This window comes from Aythya marila (assembly GCF_965140915.1).
Source record: "Aythya marila genome assembly, chromosome: 3".
NCBI lineage: Eukaryota > Metazoa > Chordata > Aves > Anseriformes > Anatidae > Aythya > Aythya marila.
Window position 1 is genome coordinate 33,747,169 of NC_139044.1, and position 22,337 is coordinate 33,769,505.

The 22,337-nt window shown below is 46.1% G+C and overlaps 1 protein-coding gene across 1 annotated transcript in view; it reads right to left on the bottom strand.

Annotated features, from left to right (window-relative positions):
* The window catches only part of MDGA1 (MAM domain containing glycosylphosphatidylinositol anchor 1), a gene marked incomplete at its 5' end in the record, with an annotated part of 132,499 nt that overhangs the window by 48,164 nt on the left and 61,998 nt on the right, over nt 1–22,337 (bottom strand). Inside the window, one exon of the mRNA XM_082755484.1 lies at nt 20,128–20,421. Within this exon, the coding sequence (XP_082611610.1) occupies nt 20,128–20,421 (294 nt within the window). The remainder of the gene's footprint in view (nt 1–20,127; nt 20,422–22,337) is intronic.

Here is a 22,337-nt window from a genome sequence, read left to right on the forward strand (position 1 = left end):
CAACCCACTTCACAAAAGGGAGAGAGAGGAATGGGAGGCGAGCACTGCGTGCGGAGCTGAGATAGAGGAAGAGAAAAGGTCTGGAAGAGGACGAAGTGCCCCCACAAGGCCACAGGCTGTGCCCCTCTGTTAGGGAGGGCCTGGGGCTGGGAAAGGGACACAGAGGAGCGGGGCTGGGACCGTCCAGATGCTTCCTTAGGTCCCAGGAACAGCAGGGCAGCCATGGATGCGGAAGATATTTAATCTTCTTCAGCTGGGAAATGGGATTTACTCGGCTTGCATGGGGACAGGCTCAGGACCTATATTATCACCTTGTGAAGGGAATGCCTCAAAGTACCTACACAGTAAAAACTGGTTATATTTTCTCCTCTTGCCTCTGGCACTAGGAAAAACCCAACAAGCAATGACCGTGCAGATGGTCCTGGAGCCCCCGAGTTTTCTGGAGAGAGAGCAGGAGGAGCTCATCTCATGAGCACAAAGGATGGAGCACCATGGCAAGGGGCAGCTGGTGCTGAAGGACGCCGGAGGTTATGAAAGAAATGAATGGTCACCAGCAATTACAGAGCCAGACATCAGCTCTGGCCCCGACAGCTGCTGGGGAGCCCACACTGCAGGTAGGCTACACATAAAGGGAGACCCGTGACCAAGGCGGGGATTCAGATTGCAAACCCTAGTGGATAACCACATGGCCTTTTCTCATTCTCAGCTTAACACAAAAGAAAGCTTGTTTAAATGAGCTGGTACTCTGATTGCCTTGGAGCAGAGCCCTCCAACATGACTCCTGCACAGATACCCTGGGGGAGCTTCAGGAAATGATAATGATTTTCCAGGTGCTTCTGACACCCAGAGGGAAGCAGCATCCCTGCTGGCCGTAAGGGAACTGATCTGCTGTGCACAGCAATATCGGGCTGTTCTGGCTCACTAAGCTGTTGTGGTGCTCTTTGGGGAGCCTGGGAATCAGACTGAGTTTTTAGCCTGCTTCCAAAGGAGGGTCCTTGTCCAGAGGCTCCTGAAGTGCCTTCCCGTGTCTCCCTGATCTCCAGCACAGGCAGCTGAGGTGCTCTGTTAAGCAGCAGCCACATCCCAGGCGGCAGGTTGCTACACTTGAAGAGGGAGTTAAAAAAAACAACAACCAACCCTTTGCATACACAGGGCACCAGGATTCCCTGGTAGGCATCACAGCAAACAAATATAGGCGATTACTGCTTTCTTTCAGCACAGCTTAGCTCTGAAAGAGCTAGCCAGCAGGAGGAGTGATGCAGGGGGTGAAGAGGGCAGCACATTGCTGTTGTAGGCAGCGATGGAGGAACAAGGCTCCTCCGGCAACCTTGTTAAGATGCGGCTGCTGTGAGAAACAAGGCAGGGCAGCCTGCCTTCACAGTAGAATTATTGTGCAACAGAAGAAAACATAATCACTCACCTGCTCGTTAGGAGCAAATCAAATCAGCCCAACACAGGCGACCTACTCCAGTGTGCCAGGCACCAGGATGCAAAGCTGGGCTGCAGGCAGCTCCCTTGCTGTGAGCCTGAGCAGATGCTCTGCTCTGAAGGGGTTGCTAAACTGGCATGGTGTTCACAATGATGAAGGGCAAGAGCAAGGAAAGCACAACAAAGAAGTGTCAAGTGCCAGGGGGTGTTGCTTTGTACCCCAATTAGCTCTCATTTTCTTGGTTTCATTGGAAATGCAGCACTGAAATGCACTGTCTTGCCAGATGAGTGAGGAAAGCATTGGCCACTGGGCTGTGGCCAAGTCTTCAAACACTTGTTTTAAAAGTCCATTCTTATTTGAGCCTTGTGGAAAGGAGAACTGTTCTTTCTCACAAGACTCAGAGTATTTACTGGAGAGAGCACAGTCTTCGTGCTCTCTTCATAGAACCTTGTGGTTCTACTCGGGCACAGCTCAGGGAGGGCTACTCTGTGATCTCTGTGATGCCATCTGCTTGCTGCAGGTTTCCACCAAGCTCAGACGCCTCCAGAAGGCATGTACTTGTGTCAAGGATGCTTCATCCACCAAGGATTAAGTCAGAGCACCCCAGGATGGCAGCAATGAACCATGAACAAACACCTTCTACTCTGCCCTCCAGAGTCCAGTCATCATTTACATTTCTATTTAAATCTGGAAAGTACAGCACTTAACATAAGCTATGAAAATAGCAAGCCTTGCTAGGTTAGCAAGCAGCTTGATTTTCAGCAGCTCTCAGCCTAATCTGCTGAATGAGTCCCTCCAAGCTTAGCCATGCAATTACAGCACCAGTGGAACTCCTGCTTGCAGGCTCCACCTCACCCTGTGTGTGTGAGCTGATAATTGACCACTCATTTACAGAATTAAAACTGCAAAGGACACACAGAAAATCTGGTATGAAAGACTGGGCTTTCCACTTAATTTCAATTATTAGGTGAGTTTTGTTACCCAAAGTGGCTAAATATATCAGACCATAATTTTTCTCCGGAAAATAAATCAGCATGGACTGCTATCAAGGCCTTATGGAACATATATGACTCCATCCAACATCCATTTACATTCTGGTAGGTACCCTCCTGCAGTCGCACTGGATTTATCTAGTGCAAAAGCAATGCCAGCAGAGGGTACCCTTTTTATCCGGTTCCTGGTCCCATAATCTAGGATGATAGATACGTCACAGGCATCATTCATGATGCTGCACTCTTGCCTTCACAGACAGTAGAAAACTCCATGGTTTGAGTTCCAGGAGAGATCACAGCTCTCCACCCAAACCAGAGGGAAGCTCTTGTGTTGTCACAAGGCTGAGAAGTCACAGCTGCGTAATTCTATTCCCTCCAGTAGCACCCATAATCCACACACCAATAACGGACACTGGGCACCAGCCAAAGCAGTTTTCCATTTGGAAAAAAATATCCAACCAATATTTGCAAGCTCAGTCTCCTCTGCTTGTTTCTGAGATATAATTGAGTAGTTAGGAGAGGGGAGATGGAAGAAGGCTAGCTCAACCAATCTGAGCTAAAAGCCAGAATATTTTTCTTTCATCTTCTATGCCTTTTGCCTTTGCACTCCAGTTTCCCCACATATAAAAAGATAAAACGTGTATTTCTGCAAAATACTTGAAAGCCAAGTTGCAAGTATTGTTATTTCAAACAAAACAAGTTTATTTGAGTACATTTTCTGCCAGACAAGTAGGTGGAGGAAGGAGAGGAGCAGGGCACAGAGCAGGGTTAGTTCGGTGCTAGTTGACTGCTTTTAAAAGAAGAACAAATGAAATAAATTCACTACCAGCTGTTCTGCTTTGTTCTTCTCTGAACTTTCCAAGCCAATTAGCTCAACCTATCTTCACCTTGTTTTAATAAAGAGGGATTTGCTAAAGGATTTCCTCTTCTGCATGATGAGCTGTGGTGATTACTACATGAGATCCCCTAGCTCACTTGGCAAAGCGCTTTCAAGAAAGTCCACCCTGTGTGGGAATTTCCCGACCTTCTGCCTCACATATGTCTCCTCAAAAAAGATCTGTCCCAGACATGCTGGAACTCCACTCAGACTCACTGCCCAATTAATTCATGCTAACAAGACACTACAAAGATGAGCATTCCCTTGCAGTGTAAAGCCACCTCATTCCCATGCCTCACTTACCTTCAAGTGCCTGCTTTCAAAACAGTGCGCTCCCCTAATTGAAACAGATGAGTGGGAAAGGATGATGTATGTACAGAAGACACACACATTTGTATGTGAAACGCATGCTGTTAACCCTCCCCCCACCCACACAACACCCAATTAGAAAAGTTATTCACAAAAGAAATAAAGAGGGTAAGAGAGTGGGCATGCCTATTTCAGGAGCGATGCCTACAATTACTGCCTGACCAATGACATAACCCAAATCTAGACTTTGCAGGAAAATGTTGTCGCTAAATCACAGGCAATTTTGCTGGTTATAGCACAGTGAAACAGATGGACAGCTACTCCAGATCTGGGATTCTCTTGCCCACCCACACACCCACAAGGGGAAGTCCTCCCATTTGAAGCAGCGTCAGACCACCAACTCTCCACTCAGGTTTTGCGTCTGTCTCCTAAAAGATAACGAGATGCCAGCTCATACCCATGCATCCATTACTACATGCTTCTGTTTAACAAATGGGGCTGGCAGTGACATCCTGCTCCCAATAGCATATAAATAGTTTAGATGCAAACATTCACTAACAGTCAGCCAATGATACTCTTCCCCCAAAAGCATCCCACATGCATTAACTTTTGGCAGAGAACCAGTTATCTTACTACTCAATAATTCATAGGTGTGCTACTCAGCTGGGTAGTTCTGGGAATAAAGAAACCCATTGCCAGTGAAAACTAAGGAGAAACAAAACAAAACAAACAAAAATCAATTTAAAAAAAAAAAAGCCAACAAAGAACCAAATGGGATTCTTCTTCCAGAATGGAGAATCCACATCTTTCTTCCTACCACAGGGTTTAATCAGTAGGTTTTTTGTTACCATCTAACTTCATTCCCTTGCTGCAGTTTAAACCTATTGCAAGTCATCCCCATAGCTGGTGTTTTCATCCTAGTAATCAACTCTGACCTATCCCTGCAGCTCTCAACCTGAACAAATAACAAGAGGAGAGAAATTTTGGCCCTCTTCTGAAGTCCTTGACAAATGATGTTGGCATTTCATACACATACATACCTAAACATTTCCCCTTTCTCTCCTTCCCTCTGCTCTTCAAGTGGCAGGAGCACAGCTTTCGTTCCTATTTAGGTTTTTGTTTTCTCTGGGCAGAGAGAATTTGGGAGAATCTGGGCATTAGAGTATTAAATGCTAGAGGAATTACATCTAGTTGGAGGAAGGAGAAAAGTAAAAGACAAATCTGAAAGTACAGCTCTGGCTCTCCTCACATGCCTGGCAGAGACAAGCAGGGCACAAGGGTCTATAAAGAGGCAGAGAGCAACAAGTACTGTTTAAAACCTTGTGAGCAGGAACAGAGCTGCTTGGCCCATTACAGCAGAACGGGTTTCCCTATTCTTCCATCCACAGATTAAAACAGAGGGAAAACAACCGATCTGCAGTGTTCATAGTCCTAGGATAGGCCCTCCATATTCCTGTGAAGGATTGGAACAACTGAGAAAAGACTGATCCTCTTCCCAAGTTTGACAACAAACTTGGAGCTAGCTGAAACAGGACTTTGAAGTCCTAATTTATCCTAATGTCCTCTATATGAACCTCTCTGTGAACTTCCAGTGGCTTGCTGAAAGAGTTCATCACGCACATCTGAGTTGTAACACACATCTGAAGCTTGGGCAGCATGTCCTGCTGTTGGGCAGGAGCCACCTCCTGTGTTTGAGCCGCTTTGTACCACAATGGAGCTACCCTGGGAAGGAAAACAAATACCAGCCAGCACGTTCCCTATAGCAAATCTAGCGAAAAATCTTTGGACTCCAGACAGCATCCAATTAGTGCCACTGCTAGGGCTCATGCCCAGAGTATGCAGCTGCCTGCAAGGAATTGACTGAGTTTCCCCTTGTCTACTCTGGAGGATCTCACAGGTATCTCTCCCAAAAGAGCTACCAGGTAGATGTGACTGCACGTAGCAATCCAGTAACAACAGGCTCCTGTTCTATCGCCAGCCGCCTGAGCAATTCAGTTGCCTCCATATGTTTGGACCCTTTTAAATAAAATAACTGAAAGTTAGGGGCAGGGAGGTTGCAGGATAAAATGCCTCTGAGAACCACAATCCTGTCAAAAGGGAGGAGAGCTTCTGCTTTAGAAATGCAATGATTTTCAGAGCCACAGGTGGTCAGAGCCTTCTGCTCACAGCTGGGCTACAGCGTTACCTCACCTTCTGTTTTCTGAAAGCTAAATTGGGAGCACTAGTTGATCCCTCCACAGCTGCTTTCAAAACAGGCAAGCAAAACAAGAGGCAGCATAGCCAAAAGAAAAAAATGTTGATTAAAAAATCAGAGCTCTTTTAATGTAAAGGTGCTGTCAGAGCTGGAAAGGGGAGAGATCCAAGCCAGAAAGAGCCTGGTAGGGGGAAAAAGGGCAGTCCAAGGCAATTAAGATAATCAAATATTAACCAGCACTGCTTAATATGCTTGCTTTGAATTCTCTGCCTGTACTATTAAGCAAAAAGGATGCATGGGGCAAAGCTAGACTAGGAGGAATTGATGCAGTGGTTCTTCACCTATCTACACAGTGAAAAGAGGTCAAGCTTCCCATGAAAACTTGGCTCTTCCTCAGACTCTCCTTCAGGCCTGGTAAGGAATTTGGATCAGGGAAGAAGAACTTATCAAAGAACAACACCCAGTTCTCCATCGCTTCTCTATCTGCTGCCTCTGAGTTCTGCCACCCATCGTTTAATACGCTGCTCTGCTAACTGTCATCATTACGCCGTTTTTCCATCCTTCACCCTTGATTGATCTTGATTCATCTGAGGAAAATGACGACAATGAAAACGTAACCATTCAGAAGGAGGCTGAAAGGACGCTCAAACTAAAAGATTTATGCCAGATATTCAGTCTCATAGATGAAGCAGCTGAGGTCAACAAATATCAAAGCAATTTTTCCCATAAGAATTAATGTAACAAGGGGGGTGGTGCATACAGGAACTTAAGAAATGCACACAATTTAAAAACACAGGATCAGCAGATGTAGCACAGAGAAAGGAGAGGCAAGAACATTTTTTACTATAGGCATTTTTGCTGTCTCTCTGTGAATGGTTATCTCTTCATCACTGTCACCATCATCTTCAGATGAATCAAGATAGATTAAATCAATCAAGGATGAAGGGTGGAAAAAATGGAGATAGATTCAGGCGAAATGGCCGGGGTCTTCCAGAGCAGTGACTGGCTCCAAAAAGCCAGCATCTCTACCATCTGAAAGTCCTGTATTCCCTCTTCATCCTTCACACTGTTGCCTGCATGACTTTTAAATGTGTGAGTGTCCCAAGTCCCTGTGTCCAACTCCTCCTCTATTAACTAATTCTAATGGAAAAATGCACTTTCAGCAGATTGCTGGTCACAGAAAAGCACCTCTCTACACCTTGTTCCCAAAACTGGTGGCCACCTATGGTCCCTGTGGAGGCTGCTTTTTTTTTTGTCTAGGTTGGATAGTAGCAATGACAGGACAGTGAAAGATTCTGGGCATCAACCAGGCCCCTGTCATAAACTGATTAAGAAAAATGGGTTGTTAAGCCATTTAGTCTCACATTTTAGAATTATTTCTCTGCTGTTTCAATAATTTAGCCTCATAGCGTCCCATGCTGAGCCTGGTGTACGCATACTTAACAACCTCATGCCATTAACAGCAAGACGTATTGAGCTACAGAGAGATCTGCTCGCACTGTTAACCAAGTATCTATTGCACAGAGGACACAAAACTAAGTATGAGGAGTTATTACAAAAGCTTGCTCACTGATCCACACAACAGGAAGAAAGCAAGCTTCCCATGCGGATCAGCCTCTAACAGTGGGCAGAAAGCACGGGCAGGAGCTGTACCAGAACCCAGAGGAGGTGACCACCAGCTCCCAGCCAGGCCAGCAGCCTGCATCAGGAGTCTGTGAGTGCAGTCTTTGGCAACTTGTTTCTTCAGGCTAGAATGATACCAGCTGTATCGGAGGATATGGACTCAAGCTACAGAAGACTCGCTTACCTGCTGGAAACTTCTTGTCTTCTCTCTGCATCGCCACCATGCTTCCAGAGAAGCAGCACACCAACCTCTGAACTGCTGAAGCATGCGTGCAACCCCACAGCTCTCACCTTTCTCTGCATTAGGAAGAGCACTGTCACTTCTGACAGCTTTAGGTGTGGTGGCCTCCCAGAAATCACCCTCTGGGTCTCAGGGTCTCCTCTGCAGCGGAAGGCACAGGACAGAGGCCAGTGACAAAGCTGGCAATCATTCAAGGACAGCAGCCTGCTCTCTCGACCTCCCCATCTGGCTGTCAGCTCTGTCCCATCTCACCTGGACTTGGACCAGGAGACGGAAATTTATTAGCAAGCCCACGCACCGGATAAATCTGCTCTGACATTTGATTTTCCAGGCTGCTTCTGTGTCTGACCCTAAACTGGGACAGAACTAGAGAAACCACTTGGAGGAGCAGCATCCCTGCCACAGCTACTTTTTCATGTTGACTGAGGAGAACTCAGGTAGCAGCAAAGATGTTCTGCAGATCAACCGGGAGTGATACGTACTTTCTTTCTTCTCCTGGTGTCCTCAGGTCAGAGCAGATTTTGATCCAACAGATAAATACCTGTAATCTGTTCCATCATGCTTCCTTTGTTCGCAATCCCAATGTTTTGGGGGCACAAAAAGTCAGCCCGTCACCTTCCTCATTCTCACCCATTGCATCAAGAGTTGAAACTGGATCCTGGCCTGAATCAGTCCGTCAGCAGTTTTCAGCCTGAGGAGTTGTGGCAGCACTCACTATAACACGGCACCCTGCTCCTTCCACCTTCTCTGTGATAGATAGCAACAGCTCCCAGAATCAGATACCCCAGGTGAAAAGGACATTTTAAACACATTTCAACAATGCTTGCTGAGCCATCCCACTGTGGTGAGCAGAGAGAGGACATAATTCTGTGTACAGCTCTGGAAAGAACCTGCATGGACTGAAATCTGGGAATATCTGTGGCTAATTCTATGAGTAAAGCCAGAAATTAAGGGAAGACAGGCTTCTCCATGTCCTGTTTCTGAGACTTTTGCTCAATCTGCAAATCCTGGTCTGAATTCATCTGTGCAAAAATGGCCAAATTAAAGGGTAACAACAGATCATAAAACCTCAAAAATGCCTTATGAAGTAGCAAAACATGGAGGAAAAATGTATTGGAGGGGAAGTGCGTGATGGCATTCTGTGAACATCAGAGGAGATAAAATTATCCTGTAACCTCCATGCTTGTATAGCTTATAAGAGTACAGATATGAACCAATTTGGTCAATGTAAGCAGAGGAGAACTCAGAACAAACAGCAATAAACCTTCTTTTTTTTTTTTTCCTCATTGATTTCAGAAAAAGAACTCATGGAAGATGAATGTGGGATGCAACCATACAAATTAAAAAATGAATGGTGATTAATATAGTTTTATGGGTCCTTGGCAGACAAACTGGGTAGTGTTTGAGAAAGCAACTAGAAAAGTAACTATCTTGTCATAACATCCTCAGGCGTTGGAAGGATCCTGGCTTGCTTCCACACGACAGACTAATTGAAGATGTAATACTATTCAAATGTAGCCCACATTAAGCAGCTTAAAAACACATTAGCTGAAAGAGTTCAAAAAGGAATTTTAAATTGGCGCACACACCACTGAGGTCTCTCTAGTGATAGGGCAGACGTCCTCTAGGAAGGCTTCCCTGGTGAGATCCCATATGAAACTTTGAAGCTGGTTCTATCACCACCAAGGTCAGAAAGCCAGCCAGCAGGTTGGCATAGTTAAAACATATCAATCACAACGTCCCCAGATCCATCTGTGTAGCCAGCATCACACATAAGCAACCACCTTTGGTGTCTGAATAACCTTGCGTCCATTTGCAGTTGGGATGGCAGGGTGCAGATTTTGGCACAACTCTGGGATGCGGCTTGGGCGTTGCTTCTTTCCATCCCTACAGAGCCTACAAAGGCAGTGTTTTAATGTGTGGTAACTGAGGATTGCCATCATTAAACACCTATGTCAGGATAAGATACTAATGTCTGTGGAGAACACAAAATATGCAGCAGTATATAACATACTTGGGAGATATCTCATGCAGGACAACTTGGTTTGCTTGATAGAATGGATTTATGGTAACAGCACTCAATTTGCCTCAGAAAGTGTGAAGATCTGGAAAGAAAACTGTTGAGCAGAGAATGTGTCACTCTGTCAGGACAATGACTCCGGGAGGATCCTGAGTCAATATAGCCAGCTTTAATTTGTAGTCCGAAGATGTCCAAAGCTTTGGATGGTTGAGCCAAAGATTAAAAAAAACAAATTGTGAGGTGGACATCACTCCTGTATCTGCACTGTTGAGATAATTTTTGAAAATCTCTTGAACAGGGGTGACCACCATGCTGCCAGCATGATGCTGAAAAAGGGGGAGGGGGGTATGAAAAACACGCCTTGCAGTGAATGGCTAGGAGACTCTTCCTGACTGTGTACAGAAAAAAGGCTAAGAGATTAAGAGATTACTTGTTCTGGTATCTCAGACTACACAAGACAGAGACTGCTAATAACAAATAGTTCTTTATGTGAGAAGACAAAAGCATAAACAGAGCTTGTATTTGGAAACTGAAATAAGACAGGCTTAGATTAAGTAATGACCACTGAAGCATGGGAGTATAAATCCATTGGAACAATTTACTGAGGGAAGCAACTTACTGAGGGACACAGTGAATTCTCTGTCACTTCTGTCTATGAGTAGCTGCTGCACAAAAAATGTACAAATAGTGCAAGTTTAGATCCACAAAGGTAAATTAACCATGTTGCTCAGCTCCACGACTAAGAGCGATGACACTTGGCATTTCAATAATTCTTCTACAGAGACAAACAGCACAAAAAGGTTATAAAGAGATCAAAAAGCATTTGCTTTCTCAGCGACATCAGGAAGCTGGAGTTCCAGCATTTTGGATAGGCACACTGGAGTGTATAACCTTATACAAGCAATTTTCAAAAAAGAAAGGAAAAAAGAAATTCTCCCAAACATCTTTCCTTCTCCCTTTAAAACCAGCAGGTGAGCTCATTTCCATCTTTTCATTTTTACATATGAGCTAGTCCCTAGAAAGTCAATCAGAATGAAAACTTGCCCATTTCCGTGCATAAATCTGGACTTCTGCAAGGCCTCATTACAAGCAGTTCAAGGGCAGGAGAAAAAAATACAGTAACAACCAGACCACAAAGATCTGTTCTGAATGCTGCTCTGTTTTTCTTTCACCTGCTAACTGCCGCCATCTTCCCATCCCTTTGGATCCATTATGCTCTTTCCTTCAAACCACCTTACACAGAGCACTGCTCCCTTTTCTTCAAGCCCCAGCTCCCTGTTTTATAGCACACATATTGGCTGAAGGGCCTGTGTTATGCACATGCTGTGAACTGCTACGAAAATGCCAGCAAAACTAGCACTATTAAACCCATCTATATCACATTAAGCTCTTATTAGCTACTGCATTTTAGCTTATGATTATGACGCTAAAATATCTCTTCGCAATCAGCACTTGGTAAGGAAAACTCCTGCACTGTGCAAATGCCATTTGTATTTATTGTTCTCTCGACCTCAGTCTCAGCCACTGTCAGGAACCCATTAGTTTTGGCACTCCAACCAATCCCTCCCATCAAACATGTGGCTGACTTGGACCCAGAGTTGCAGCATATTTGGAATGGATGAGATTTACAGCCCTCACTTCATCAGACTTAAGCACAGGTCACAACAGATCAAGAGCCTACAAAGGATCAGCTAGAATGGCCTTAAATTGCCTTTCTTTCCTCACCAGCAGGGATCTACCCCGGGTGCCTCTTCCCCACAAAAATGGAGCAATTTTCAGTCTCTCCTACTTTCCACTCATCCCCCTGCAGCTTCGGCAAGCAGCAAACAGACTCAGAAGTCAGCTTCCTCCCAGTCAACAGTAATGAAAAATTTCCATGGTTTCCCGCAATCGCACATAACCCCAGAAACAAGGACTCTGAAATCATGCAAAATGCAACAGGTCTGCATGCAACTAGGAAATTTAAGCCTGTCTGTCAATCTGGGGGACCAATGAGGGCTTTGCAAGGTTTATCACTGAGTTCATGAAAGAAAACAGACTGTTTTATCTGAGTCCTGGAGACCAATTAAATCTAAATCAGAAGCAAAAACTGAGGTAGGATACAAGCGTGTGCACACACATGCTTATTTGTGTTTGCAATAGAGACACAAAGAGAGAGAGAAATCAGAAACCATATGAAGTGAAATAGGGTGAGAGGTGCATGTTGGAAATGTGATCTCTGTGCATTGAGAAAACAGTTTCCTGGCTTCAAAGAAAAAATAGTTTATTTCTCAGAGACAGACCCAAGTGGAAAAGCACAAGCTAGTAACTGAACATTTTTTTTCCCACAGAAAGCTCCAAAAAGATTTACACCTTTCCCAAAAACTGAACCCTCAGCCCCCCAGTACCATGTCCCAGACAGAACTGGTGGCAGGAAGACTTGTTAAGCTGCAGAGAAGCCTGAACACTTCTGAAATGTAATTCATATGCAGACAGTTTCCCTGCAGGAGTGACTGTAATTGGTGCTGTTTCAGAGTTTGGGGTAAGGATGTCCACAGCTGATTACAATTCAGACCCTTCCCTGGGATGCTCAGTTTCTCCTTAAGTTTTCTATTCACACTGGGAGTGCTTCAGAGGGACTTCCCAGCACAAGACCCCTCTTCAAAGGTGGCTTTGCTGTTCTGTGCCTTGCCTCTACATGCCCTCTGCAGTCCTCCAGTGGGTCAGGAGGAACTAGCTCTGCTCCAGCACCAGGGCACAGAGAGGAGGTGAGGGATAGCACAGGAACCTGTTCCTGCACCCTCACAGGTGCAGCCTGAAGGACTTTGTGGCCCAAAAATCATGGGAGAAAAGCAAAGCCACCGTGCCACGGCGCCATGTAGTTTCTCTCTGGCAGAGAGGCTGGGTACAGCAGGCTTCAGCTCCCTAGGTCCTGTGTCAGGTCTGATGTCTTATGTGCTCCCTTGCAAGTGTGGACAGCTGTTTTCACCTCTCCGTGCCTCAGGCTCTTCTGCAGACTCTGAGAGTTATTATGAGACAATGACTTGCTTTTTTTGCCTGCTCAGTGTCTTCCTGGTTCCCCTAGCAAGTCTGGGTCCATGGCATCTCTCTCTAGGCACTCAACATGCTTGCTTCCTGGTCACCAAGAGGCAGGATTTGATAGGACCAGGCTATTCCCTCATTTTCCACCTTGTGATCACAGCCTTAAAATGAGATCTGACAGCAGTTTTCTAACTCCGTTCATCTACCACTTTCCTTCCTCTGGTCTCCTGTTGCCAGTGGTACTGCACAGCTTGCAGTATAGCACATGTCTCCCCAAATCTATTTTGCTCAGGGGATAGCAGCAGCTCTCTGTCTTGCCAGAACATATACACAAGCCTTCCCATCCTCTTAGCTCCCATATCCCTACCCTAGGTCCCCAAACTCAAGACTTTTCTCTTTCAGGAAAATCTTTAAACCAGCATCTGAACTTGAGCAGCACTAGATGTGGTGGTCAGCTCTGAGAGGGTCACAGTAGGGGAGCAATTATCCGAAAAGAATTGACCAACAGTCTGCTACCCACTATGTCTGCGCAGCTCTCGTCTCTCCTTTCCTGCCAAAATGGTATAGTTTGGACATCTCTCTCACTTGATAAAATTAAGTTGCTCTCCCTAGAGAGTCTGGCAAAAATAAAACAGAATAATGGCAGCTTATGGAAAGTGTATTTGTTTCTCCCCACAGTGACTGAGAAACGGATTAGCTGATTTAAACCGGTTGTCTTCTAAGCAAACGAATTCATCTCTCTAGGTGAGGAGCTCTCACACAAGCTTTTACTCATCCTCTCGTTACAGCCACGGAGGTGTTTAGAGATGAGTAATGAGCCACAGAAAGGCTGAACGGCAGCACAGGCAGGCTGCGATCCAGGTAGCAGACCCAGCTCTCCCCTTTTAGGAGGGTTCCCCACCTTCCTGAGGCACACATCTGGTCGTCACCATCTCTTCCCTCATGGACATTTCCCCAGGACACAGTAAGGAGGCCTCATGGTGCTGTGCAGAGGTAAATCTGAAAAGCTCTCAGGATGCAAGGGAGACTTCCCAAGAAAATCTCAGTGAGTGGCAGCACATGGGAACCTTCCCCCTCAGGCAGCAAGCAGTGAAGAGACTGGGGTCCTGCAGAACAAGTCCTAACTGCTGTGTGCTGAAAGGAAAAAAAGTTAGGCAAGCTGAAATTCATACAGCTGCTTTACCCTGGGAAATATATTTTTTTTTTCTCCAAAGATACACATACCAAATGCTACAAAAAAGCAACACTGGGAGTCCTGGGGCTTTGATCCATGAAGACAAAGACCGCAAAAGCAGTCACAAAGAAGAAGGTTTTGGCTGAGCATCCCTTGGCATGTCAGACTAGCTGCCCCTCACAGCCATGAGGCTGGCAGGAGGGTAGGGCCAACAGGTCCTAGACAAGCAGGAGCCATTCCCTCTTAGGCCACATTTGGTACAACCCCATCTTAAGATTCAATCTGAAACCAATGTAAGCACTGTCACAGTCTCTGTCTGCCAGGCCCCAGGCCCAATAGATGGTAATTGTTAAAACAAATCCGAGGCCAGCTAAGCCTCTGTGGTTGTTACTGTGCTCTGAACCATGGCCATTTGGATTTATAGCCATGACGGAGTAAAATGGATTCCTCCTTCAGCCCATCCTTAGACTGACAACCCTAATTACTTGTTAGCAGCCCAGGCACTGGGCAGCAGAGTGAGCAATCCTCACGCTGTAGCGCTGAGGACAGGGCTGTATGCACAAACACAAACTCAGAGCAACATAATCCCAGACGCAGCACTGCTAGCTGAAAATGTGTTGACAATCAGGAACAAAACTCTCTGCTCTTAACAAGGGGGTTTATATGTGTTGATAGAAACACAGAAATAATGTATACTCTCAGCTTAGTTACACAAACCTCTGTATAACAAATTAGGTAGGAAACAGGGAGGATTTCCATCAGAGTGGGACCAGACGACAGGGTCAAGCTTTGTCTGTTCAGGCTGCTGGGTTGAGGTCACGTCCATGACTGCAAATTATTTTCTTTTCCGTAATGAAAGTCTCCAGATTTGCAAACACTGAATTTGCAGAAAGCACAGTTTGCCCGTGACTTTGAATGCAGAAACGTCTTTCCTGGAACCTCAGGTAATTCTTAAACCTTTGATGGCTTAATATTACCCAGAGCACTCCAGAGCTCTGTTTGGCATGAGAGCCTAGGGTTACCCTTTTACCCTTTTTTGGGAGCAAGACCTGCAGGATATAGTGCAACAATACTGGAACATGAGTGGAAGGGCAGGAAAGGCACAGCCACTTTAAGGGTAGAAAAATCACCTCCTGCCCCCACTTTAGCTTCCAAACTGCACTTGCCAGCTTGGAGGAGGGTGTCAGAATAGACTTCACTGATGAAAATAATAATAAAAAAATAAAATACAACTACTATTAATAAATGTACTCACAAATGAATCCAGCCAAGTCTAAAATTCTTAGCAGATGGCTCCACACTCCAGCGCATGTGGCCAAGCAGCAAGATGGATAAGCCAGCTCCGTCACAGATATGGGTCAGCTCTGGCCAGGGACATCTCATTTCTCTCAGACTCCCTTCACATGAGCAGGGAGAGCTTCAGTGAGCTCTCAGGAGCCAAAAGTTCTGTCCTAACCATTCTGAAGAACCATCTCCAAGCCAGGAGCATGTCTCAAGAGCACTTTTAACAGCGCAGTTAATATCCACGCTTCTCTTCAGAGAGGGTAGGACATCTGCAAAGAGCGCTGACACTGAGCAATGGCTTCAACAGTTGATCGAAACAATTTAATGCATTTCTGTTTCCAGTTGCTTGGATCCAGCGATGCTTCTTACTTATTTACAGTATCACTCCCTCCTCTCCTCCCTGCTCTTCTGTTTGCTACATAGATAATGGGAAATTGATGCTGACTATTGCCCGTCTGAGCACTGCCAATGGGTTCAGGAGGGTTTTAAAGAGGAATAAGTCAACAGGGTGACCAAGAATAACATTTGCCAGCATGTGATCCCAGATGGGAAAACAAATCCTTGCATACCTGAACATTTCTTTAAGTGACAAGGGCAACAGATGCCTCAACAGGACATAATCTGGCTGCCTTTCAGGTAGGGGCAAAGCCAGACTTTCTCGTCACTGGCCCTGTGGCCATTCCTGTGTCTAGGAATATTCACATTTCCTGAAGTCCTGTTAACTGTGATAGCTGCCCTTCCAAAGAAAAATGTCGGTCTACTTTCCTGATTGCACCTAACATTCATTACGCTTTGAAGTTAAACACAATAATCCACCTGCTGCTGTGTGTGACAAAACTCAACCTAAGGGCAGTAAACCTAATTCTTTGGAGATCAATCCCAGGTGATTGGGGACTATTATTTTGAATCCAGAAGGGGCCAAGCTCTCAGGCCATGTTATTCATTTCCTAGTCTTTCTTCCTGCCAAGATGTCACCTGTAGTGTTGTCCAAAGATGAAAAACAGCATCAGCTTTCAGACTGGACTATCCAAAACAAGGTCAACTCTACATAAATGTTTCCTTCTTCCTCTTCCCTTCTTTCTGTGAGCACTTAAAGGTATCAAGACTTCTGCCAAAGATAAGAATGGCACCAGCAAAAGTCTGCTTATCCAGTAAACAGAATTTGGTGAACTAATTACATCTCTCAGTAGAGAAGATAGGTTCCCCGCTATCAGTTTTTGCTGTTTAGCCACAGAGAGAGAACCTATTCAGGTGTTCGATAGTCTCCCCTCAAGCAAGGGCCTGAGAAAAGTAGCAAGTACTGTGAGGATAAACAGATCAGAGGGAAAGTACTGAAGGCAATGCATCAAGGATTAAGTGTGATGAGGCGGGCAGGGTTGAGCTGGACTTTGACAGAGCTGTTCAGCAGTTTATGATATGGTCAGGACTGACAAGCCTTCAGGACTGACACAATATCATTCATGCAAACAGGGTTACGTACTGGGACTGAAATTTATACCACACTGTTATATGAGGCTCCAAGAAAGCAAATGTAACATCACCATGATAAGATAGTCCTCTCAAAGGCCAGTTATTGCAAAGGCTAGAGCTTAGAGTTACTCCTGTTCCTTGTAATTCATGGAAATGCTATTTTAAACAGGCTTTCAGGATATGGGTATATATATTTTTTCTTCAATTTGCTATTATATACTTGTTAAATTTGCATCCAGGTAACATCCTTTTCAGTGATCCACACATACACGTTTTTTTTGTTTCCTCCTTTCATACATATTGGCTCAAATGATACTTTGTAAACCAAAATGCACAGAATGCCATACATTTGCAAGCCCAGTATGTGTTTTACAACCTTATGCTGATCTCATCTACACAGGGTGACCCAGTCCTGATTTTAAACCCACCTCTGCAGAAGATTCACTTTGCTGCTGGGACTTTTTCTTGAGTGAGTACCTAATGCTGGAAAAAGGCTTGACAACAGCATTAACAATAGCATCGATATTATTAACAACAGTACTCTGCCCTTCCATGGCTATTTTTGTTCCAAGATTTCAAAGTGCTGTGTTTATTATGCCTCACAAATCCTCAAAGAGACAGATCAGTTTTATTCCTGCTTTAAAGATATAGGAAAAGACAAGAAATTGTCGCTCCGTGTGGCAGCTAGGTTCCCAGGAGTTCCGACAAGCCCAATGTCTCGCTCTAACCAGTATATAACATTTCTTTATCTTAACCACAGAGCTATGAGGCTGCAAGGACTTTCACAAACTTATTAATCTTCCAAACCCCTGCAGTTCAGACCAAGAAGTCGAGGGAACAGACCATCCAGCCTGTCAGAGAGCTGATGATAGAAAATTACTGCCTATAAGATAAAAGAAGAATAAGTTTTTCTGCTTGCAAAATAAAAAATAAAAAAAAAAACTTTTTTTTTTTTTTTTTTGAGGGGGGGGTGATAGCTGACTTTTTCTTTTAGTCTTCTTTTTCTCTCTCTTTCCAATACTGCAGTGCAGTTGGCAAAGCCTATTTGTGGGCTAGTTTGCTACAGCACAGAACGATATGCATGAGGGTGAGGGGAGAAAAAGAAAAGAAAAAAGAAACACAGAAACAGGTTCTGACATCTAATCAGATCTGCTGTATTGATTTTGCAACTTTAGCTTTGGAGCAAATCAGAGAAACAGCCACATTATCACCCAGAATTCGCTCTTCCCTTGAGCGAGCCGGTTCAAAGGGAGCTCACGCAGGCACACACAGAGGCACGTCCGCATGCACACACACACACACGCACGCGGCCGCATGGATGCGCGTCACCCGCGCAGGCTCTCCGGTGGGAAGCGCTCATCACGGAGGCTGCAGAAGCCACACGATCCCCATTTCCGACAAGATGAGAATTCCAGAGCAAGCGAGCAGACTAATGAGCTCCCCGCGCTGCAGAGCAGCGTTTCAATTAACCACCGCGGCCCCCGCCGCCACACCCAGCACCTTCCAGCTGCCTGAACAAGGAGGAGAGGCACAAGCAGGGACTATGCTCTTTGTTGTTGGCTTTTTTTTAGGGGAGGGGAAAGGGATATAAAGGGGATGGGGGCAATTCTTGCCCTACTTTCTTGCTCCACGGTTTGTTTTTCATGCCGCTGTTACCTGGGCTAGATCACAACAAAGTGTTGGTTGGCCTTGGGAAGAGCAATAGGAGGAATATGTTGAGTTGCTCTTTACAAAGAAGTTCATTGCATCTTTGCCTTCTTGTGGGTCACATTTGGGGCTCCACCCCAAAACAGCTTCTGGTTTCTACCTACAATCTATTGCTCAGGGAGTCATGTCCTCCCCCTCCAGACCAAGAATCAGGGCTGTGCTTCCCCTCCAGACTACTTAGCAAAACTGGATTCAGCCCAGGCTGGGCATTGCCCCTCCCTCTGCAAGGGCAATGAGAGGCAGTGGGGACCACACCGCCTTCAAACACCACCTCTGAACTGAGGACACCAGCAGATCTCATAGTTCTTTGCTCTAGAGTGAGATTTTGTTGCATCTCCCATCAGTTCTTGGGGTGAAAGAGTCACCCTTCCTGCTCTGTGCCTCTCCCAGCCTGCCTCCTAAAACAGCTTAAACCAGAACACCCATGTCCACTCTGCTTAGGGGAAGCTTCTCCATCCACACTTACCTTCACAGAAATCTGCATCTCTGTCCCTGTGCTGCGATTCAGCTGCTGACATGCTCCTAAATGCTGATCGTTTTAAAAGGGGGTTCTTTGAATATGCAAAGTGCTTGCAGGATCTGGCATATCTTTGTTACTGCTGTGCTCCCACCAGCTTGAATCAGCCAGCAGTGTGCCTGCTTGGCTGCAGACAGGTTATCTGCTCCGGTCTTGCTTCTCCTCTCCCCGGGGATCAAGCCAGGGAGGAGTGTGGCAGCGTGTCTAATGAGTGCTGCTGTGCTGTGCTGTGCGTGGATGCTCTGCAGTCACAGCCCAGAGACAGCATGCCTGGGTGCAAATTAACCTGCTCCCTACCATCCCACACCTGCCAGCTCCATGTAGCTCAGAGGATTTCAGCCATCCTGCTATCCCAACAGGATGAGGTCTTCAAGGGAGGGCTTTTCCTGCAGTCACTGCTCCTTCCAGACTGAGCCATTTCACCCTGCTGCCTCTCCTTCCTGATTCAAAATCAGGAAGGAGACAGCACAGACCCTCTGCTTCTGCCTGCCCTCAGCATGTCGAAACAGACCTCAACACCACAAGAGCACTCCTTTACCTGGAGGTGGGAACTGCTGTGGGGAAAGGATGCGGTCACCCAATGCGGGCACCAGCAGCATCCCTCCCTCCACACTCACCTTTACACACAGATATCACTGCCAAGCGGAGCTGCGAGTGTTACCCAGCACCGAAATCACTCAATACACCACACGCTAAGAATCAGTTTTCTGTTGCTTATAGCTTTGCTGCATGGAGACGGGGATTATGCAGTCCATAGTAGGGTCTGCCTACCACCGCTTTTTTGGCAAAATGGTTCAGGCATGTCCAGAAGTGACAGCTGCGGGAACTTAGTTGCACAAAGCATTATGAGGTAGAAGTGGTGTCATTTCCATTCATTTGCTGTCTTTTGAATGCTTGACTTCACAGCCTTATTAATATGCCCTGAAGATATTTTGCACGTATGTTACGCACGCAAATGCACACCCTGCAAAGCTGCTGTTCTGCAGTCACCCACTGATAGGAAAATGGGAAGCATCGTGTACGAACACACACACAACACCCCTTGCATCACACTGCCTGCACAGTATCCTGCCCCTGCCTTCTGCAGCCAAGCCAATTAAATATAAACTGCTCAAAGGTCCCCAGACAAAAGAGACGTGTCGGCTCAGCCCAGTAAGAAAGGTCAGCCCTGCCTGAAAGCTGCACAGTGTGTCAGAGATGCTTAGCCCACACGCTTACGCACACACAGGCATTCAGACCGGCGCCCCAGGACCGTATGGTTATACTCACACTGCACGTTGAGCTGCACCAGGGCTTCCCGGGGTCTGATGTTAAAGCCGTTGTACCTGGCTGTTTGACACTTATAGGTCCCGCTCATCTCTCGGCTCACACTCTCCAGGCGCAGCTTCCCATCGTATGTCTCCATCGTCATTGTCCCTGAAGGCATGGGGGTTTCCTTGTCTACCCGGGACCAGATGATGGGTGGCTTGGGCTTCCCTCGCACCTCACACTGCAGCTCAGCCCTGGAGCCCTCCCGGACGGTGATGGTGGACTGACCCTTGGGGACACTGATGGTTGGTGGCACTAAAAGGGAGATAAGAAAGGACTGGTTTTACACTTAGTTTCCAGCACGTGAGGAACATTCTTGAGATGCCTGTGTCTGCATCACACCAACAGCCCTGAGAGCTGCTTAACTTGACTCTGGTCACACCAGTGCAACCCCTACAGGAACACAGTGCCCATGTAAATCATTCTACAGGATCTGAAGCTGCAGGGCACCAAGGAAGATCCTGAGCTTCTCCAGGAATAGACCCCTATGCCAATGGAAAGTGCCAGCTTTACTTGAACATCCACCCAGCTCCCACTTCTCTGGATGAAAAATGCTCTCCAGCAGCAGGGCTAGCACTGACGAACCCCATATCAAAAAACTCTTTGATCCATGTCTCCATTTCTGGTCAGTGAATTTCCCAAATAGAACTGCAAACTTTTGACACAGAAATAGAAGTTGTATCTACCAAGGCACCTAGTCCTCTTACACAGGTGAGACCAAAGCCAAGATTTATAGGATTAGTGTTTTGCAGACCTCCTGCCTTGCCAGACACCCATAGTCTCCGTATACTTTACCTTGAGATACCCATGTGCTGGTTATCTCTGGCTCACATGAGACAGGAATTCCAGTAAATATCACTTCTGTGCCTCCTTCCAGGCCAGACTGAGAACAGCTCACTGAGCCAGAACTGCTGCCTAGTGGGGACTAGAGCTGATGGCACAGCAACACTCAAGAAATACCCAGTTATCAGCTGGGAAACAAAACTTTGCTGATAAACAAAGCTAAAAAAAAAACACACCACAAACAACACCAAAAAAACAAACAAACAAACAAACAAAACAAACAGGAGAAAAGCAACCCAAGGATTGCAGCCAAAAGGAGCAGAGGTTTCAGTGGGAAGAAATTTGTTGTTCATTTCCCCAAGTCCACCAAGTACCCCTTCCCAGGAAGGGGAAGCTCATGGCAAAAAACATGCTATGTTGACATTTTATTTGTATTAGGCTTCAGAATTAACAGTTCAGCTAAAGCAACTATGGAAGCAATTGTTTTCTGAAAGCTCCTCTTTCAGCCCTTCAAGATGACAGTGGCAACACTTGGATTGTCACTTCCATAACCACAAGGGCTACGTACTTCATTTCCATTTAAAGAAAAGTTAAGGACTACAGAGGCCAGAACAAGCTGTATTAGCTCAATTCAGCTCCAGCAAAGGAGATTGTGCTACAATAATTGCACATGTTACAGCCCACAGCAGCTTTAGAAGAGATTTAGGATGGCTCCAGCCCCGTCTCCTGCAGCAGTGACCTCCCTGTGCAACAGGGAGGCCACATTTTCAATTTGCAACTCTCCCATGGGCTGGGGAACCTCATCACTCCCTGTCCTGAGCAGCGCCACGGACGACAGTGCTCTTGGTGCCGACACCGCCAGCAGCCATTCACCTGGCGAGAGGCAATTTTCTCCATGGGGAAAAGCTGTAAATTGTATTTGGAATTTTATTTTTATTTTTAATTAAAGCTTGTCTCCTTGGAGGCACTCAGTGGAAGCTGCCACCTTGGTGAGCACAGGCTTTGTTTGATGGGGAAACATGAAGCTGCCACTGCTGCTCTCCTGCACTTATCCTGCACTCTGCAGAAAATCCACTGGGTTTTTATTTAGGAGCCATGTGTTGGAAGTGGCTCAGTGACTGCTGCAGGGGATGCCGTGATCCGGGCAGCCTCAGCTGCTGCCCACGCTGCTTGGAGGGCTGCTCCAGCAGGAACAATGGCATTCACTCCCTCAATCACAAAGTAGCTCTGCTGGACCAGATTGCTGAAGGGAGGCTTTAAAATGCCCCCCTCTGGCAGCAGCACCCATGTGAGCATGTGGGTCTCACCTCCACCAGGAGGGCCAGAGCTCAGAGCAGCTGCCAGTGCCAGTGGCCAGCTGGCTCCTGGGTCAATACCTGCACCAACAG